General features: G+C 51.1%; 1 protein-coding gene across 1 annotated transcript in view; it reads left to right on the top strand.

Moving 5' to 3' along the window:
* Window positions 1–231: 231 nt before the first annotated feature.
* Window positions 232–4,706, top strand: part of DEGS2 (delta 4-desaturase, sphingolipid 2) — an 18,939-nt gene continuing 14,464 nt past the window's right edge. Inside the window, exon 1 of the mRNA XM_003787039.3 lies at window positions 232–320. Coding sequence (XP_003787087.1) covers window positions 239–320 — 82 coding nt within the window. The 5' untranslated portion in view covers window positions 232–238. The remainder of the gene's footprint in view (window positions 321–4,706) is intronic.

Genomic DNA, 4,706 nt, shown 5'->3' with positions numbered 1-4,706 from the left:
CTCGGGGAAACCCGACGACTGGCCACGGGAGAGCCATGCGGGGAGAACCCGCACCGGGGAGACTCGACCCGCCCAGCTCCGGCCAGGACTGTGAGGCCTCAGCCCTACCTGGGGCCCCGCCCCCGCCCCCGCGCTGGCCCCGCCCCCGTCTAGGACCTGAACTAGACCATCGCCCGGCGGGCGCGGTGACAAGGGAGTAGTTCTCGGTCCTAGGCTACGTGCCAGCTCCGGCCCCATCATGGGCAACAGTGCGGGCCGCAGTGACTTCGAGTGGGTCTACACCGACCAGCCTCACACGCAGCGGCGTAAGGAGATGCTTGGTGAGCGTGGGCCGCGGGGCTCCTGCCTAGGGTGGGGACATTCCTGAGGGCTCTTCTGGAGTCTCGGGCGAGCCCGAGATACCAGCGAGCACTCCCTCAAGCCCGCTCCTGAGGACGTGCAATGCCGCACCTCCTTCCCCAGCACCCTGGCTGGGCTCCCCGAGGGGCCCCTCCATTCCCCGGCCCCGTTCTGAAGCTCCCGTAGGGTCTCTGCTTTCTGGGTCCTGCGATCCGACAAATCTGAGAATCCTAGTGAGGGTCCGCGATCCCGGGGAACCTTCAACTGCTCCTTGCAGACAGTGAGACACAAGCCACTCCGGGGACCCGGGCCAGGGCGTGAACTCGGGACGTGGGACGCCACCGCGCAGGGAGCAGCCTCAGGTGACGCGGTTTTAATGGGGCTCCAATCATCTCTGCTGCAGAGGCAGCTCTGCGCCTGAGGGTGGTCTGCAGATAACTGCTGGACGCCTGCTGTGTGCACTGCCTCGGGTCCTGCAGCCAGAGGCTCCGCAAACCCAGCCCGAATATGCGTGTTTGGAGTGAGACTGGGAAGGGGGCAAAAGCGGAAGGAGAGATAGACATTTTTCTTTGAAAAATCTACAAAGATTGTACCAAGAATCCGGTCTATTTTCTCATGTAGCTTAATACACTGTTGCCGCCCCTCCTTGTCGCATAGTGTGGCCTCTGCGAGGTCATTTTTACCACAGGAGGTGGTCACCATACTGTGGATTCACTCACACAGGCAGCCCCATCTCGAACCTGCAGACAGGACTGATCCGGGATATGAAGTCCTTTACCTGGGATTATAGGGTTAAAGGCACTTACTAGATGCCACCAAATCGCAAATGTACTGCAGGCTGCAGCAGGCCCGCCCCTTCCAACCCCACCTCCCCCCCCCCACACACACCTGGCATTGGCACACTTCATAATCTCTCTGATGTTTTACCAACCAGATTGGGGAAACAATACTTTTTCTTTGTGGGTTTAATTTGCATTTATTTGGTGGTTGGTTTCAAATTTTAGTTAGCTATTTTAATTTCTTTTTCTCTTGTGTTGACTCCTTTGCTTTTTTTTTTTTTTTTTTTAGACAGAGTCTCATTTTCTCACCCTTAGTAGAATGCCCTGGCGTCATAGCTCACAGCAATCTCAAACTCCTGGGCTTAAACGATTCTCTTCCCTCAGCCTCCCAAATAGCTGGGACTATGGGTGCCCATCACATGCTCAACTAGTTTTAGAGACAAGGTCTTGCTCTGGCTCAGGCTGGTCTGGAACCTGTGAGCTCAGGCAATCCACCTGCCTCAGCCTCCCAAGTGCTGTTGCTTGTTAATTTGTTAGAGCTCTTTGTATAGGATGCTTTTAACCCTTTGTGCTTTATGTGTTGTATCTTCCCCATTTATCCTTCATCTCTTGCTATCACAGAGGCTTTATTTTTTTAATACAGTCAAATCAGTTGGCCTTATTCTTTAGAGTCTTTCATCTTGGTGTCTTCCTGCCCCACCCCAAGGCTGTGGAAATATCTACACTATGACTTTTAAATCTTTCAAACACAAAATATACTGAGTAGGTATAATCTGATTGTACCCTGAAGTAGTAAGGAGAGGGCTGGAAACCTCTAGGTGCTTTTGTGACTCTCATGATTTTCTCCTGTGAGGCAAGCCAGAATCAGAACTATCTGTTGTCTCACCTGTGGCAGCACACTCCCCTGCACTGAGCTCCTTGGGGCTGGCTGGGTGGAACCTTAGGGGGTCATCTTTTCCTCCCTCCCCGCTTAATGTTAATAGAGCAGGAGGTGGTAAGGCTGAGGGTAGAGCAGGGGCCTCCTTGGTCCAATTTGTTTCTGTCCCCTCTGCTTGCTGTTCCCAGCTTTTCCTCAAGTGTCTCATTGGCCCCTGGCCCCAGGTGGTAAAGTCTGGGAGACACAGCTGCCAGAGTCCTGGCCCACAGGCGCTGGATTCTACCCCAGACCTCCTGGAGGATCCAGACACTCCAGGCTGCAGCCTCACTTTCCCAGTCTGCGAAACGGGCAGTCATCCTACTGAGCAGAGCATGTGTGAAGATAAAATGAGATCTCAGCTGGGAAGGTGCCCAGTGTGGTACCTGGCACTCCAGAAATGGGGAAGGATTTCTCTCTAACAGGGGAAACCACAGGCCCTGGAAACAATCCAGGAGGCTTTCTGGAAGGGGTGGCTGAGAAGATGTAAAGAGGCATTTTTGGCCAGGGCCCCCAGAGCACTTGTTCTTGAGGCTGGCTCTCCATGCTTTGCCCATGTTTCTTTTCCTTCAGGGGCCCTGGCTTCTTCCCCACCTGACCCTTTTGAGCTAATTAACTTGGAATGTGCCATTCTCTCTCCTTCCCAGGCATCTGCAGGACCTGTTCCCCTGCTTGAATGTCCCGCCTCTCTGCTGTGCTTAGCTCTCTGTTCTTTAGTCCTGTAAGGCTCCATTCAACCCCATAGTCTGCAGATCTTCCTCGTGGGCCCTGGCCCAGCTCCATGTGAAGCCTCCTCTGGGTACCCCCTCTATGCCTCAGCCTTTTGGGCTCTGGTCTCTCTGGGACAGAGGTCAAGAACTTGGCTGTGGAGCTATTCTCCTGGTAAGGACCCCAACATCCACACATTAGCTGTGGGTGAATCAGTAAACAGATGAAGGAACTGAGGGGTGACCAAATTAAAAGAGGTTAGGGGACTGGGCATGGTGGCTCATGCCTATAATCCTAGCACTCTGGAAGGCTGAGGTGAGTGGATTGCCTGAGCTCACAAGTTCGAGATCAGCCTGAGCCATAGCGATTCCTTGTCTCTAAAAATAGCTGGACGTTGTGTCGGGTGCCTATAGCTACTTGGGATGCTCAGGCAAGAGAATCACTTGAGCCCAAGAGTTTGAGGTTACTGTGAGCTATGACACCACAACACTCTACCAAGGGCAACAAAGTGAGACTCTGGCTAAAAAAAAAAAAAAAAAAAGTTAAAAGAGGTTAATAATAGCATCTTCCTTATGAAGTTGTGCTGACCATGTAGGGTTTAGCCTAGGGCTCAATGAATGTCAGATGTAAAGATAGGCCTGGGGAAGGTCTGTGGTTTCTCTGAGGATAGGAAATTCCCTTCTACCTCTGCTTTCTTCCTTTTTTTTTTTTTTTTTTTTAATAGAGACAGAGTCTTACTTTATTATTCTCGGTAGAGTGCTGTGGCGTCACACAGCTCACAGCAACCTCCAACTCCTAGGCTTAGGCGATTCTCTTGCTTCAGTCTCCCAGGTAGCTGGGACTACAGGTGCCCACCACAACACCTGGCTATTTTTTTTTTTTTGCAGTTTGGCCGAGTTTGAACCTGCCACCCTCAGTATATGAGGCTGGCGTCCTACCCACTGAACCACAGGTGCCACCCTCCCTCTGCTTTCTTGATGCCTGTACTGTTCCTAGCCCTGGGAGAAATCCCATGTGTAACTGCCAGTATTTCTTCTCCACAGAATAAGGCTCAGAGAGGGAAAGTGACTTGCCCAGGGTCACACAGCCCAGAAATCACACTCTATTAGCTGTGGCAGCCTATTCCAAGTTCTCAGGAGCCCACGGATGTTCAATAAAGATCCTATTCTTGGAGACAGAACCCAGGAAGTCCTTGCAAAGATCTGGCTTCCCAGGAGCTCTGCTGGTGGGGCCTAGGTCCATCTCCAGTTCCTGCTTGGGGTGGGGATAGGCTCCTCAGAATTGTGTCTCCTAAGTCAAGGTGAGGTACCCTGTACTGAGAGGGTGAGAATGGAGCCAGCAGGACTTTAGTTTTCATCAAAAAGCAGCCCAGCCATGGCCAGTGGAATAAGAAGCAGGCTGTGGATTTGTTCTTTTTTTTTTTTTTTGACAACAAATAGCTTTGTAGTTTTTTTCTTCTTTAATTATGAAAGCTTGGTCCACAAAGTTTAAAAAAAATCAAATAATCAAAGAAAAACAAAAGAGGAAAACCAGGAAGTAAGGCTGTTGGATTATTTGCTTAGGAAAGGCCTTGGGTGGGACTCTCAGTGTAAGCATTAAAATCCCAAATGGAACCAGCCGAAGCTACAAAGGGAATTTGTAGATTCTTGTCATCTAGCCACAGAGATGCCCAGCTGTAGGACTGGGTCCCTTCCCGTCTCTGTGACCTGGGGCTGTATGTTCACCAACCTTTAGCACGGATTTGTCAATGGAACGAAAAGCAGGTTTAGCGAGAGGCTGGTGAGGAGGTGGGGCAGGGTGACACCTGAAGGCACTTTGAGCTACTTTTCTGAATTTTCTATGTTAAACTATGTCCTCAAGATGTCTACCACACCGAATAGACAGGGTTAGTCTTGTCTTTTGGCCAAAACCCGGAGGGGCAGAGGTGGAAGCTGTGGGAAGAGGCTTCTTTTTTTTTTTTTTTTTTT

The sequence above is a fragment of the Otolemur garnettii genome, unplaced genomic scaffold (genome assembly GCF_000181295.1).
Source record: "Otolemur garnettii isolate 467f Iridium unplaced genomic scaffold, OtoGar3 scaffold00020, whole genome shotgun sequence".
NCBI classification, from domain to species: Eukaryota; Metazoa; Chordata; class Mammalia; order Primates; family Galagidae; genus Otolemur; species Otolemur garnettii.
This window is presented reverse-complemented; position numbering and strand designations above follow the sequence as displayed.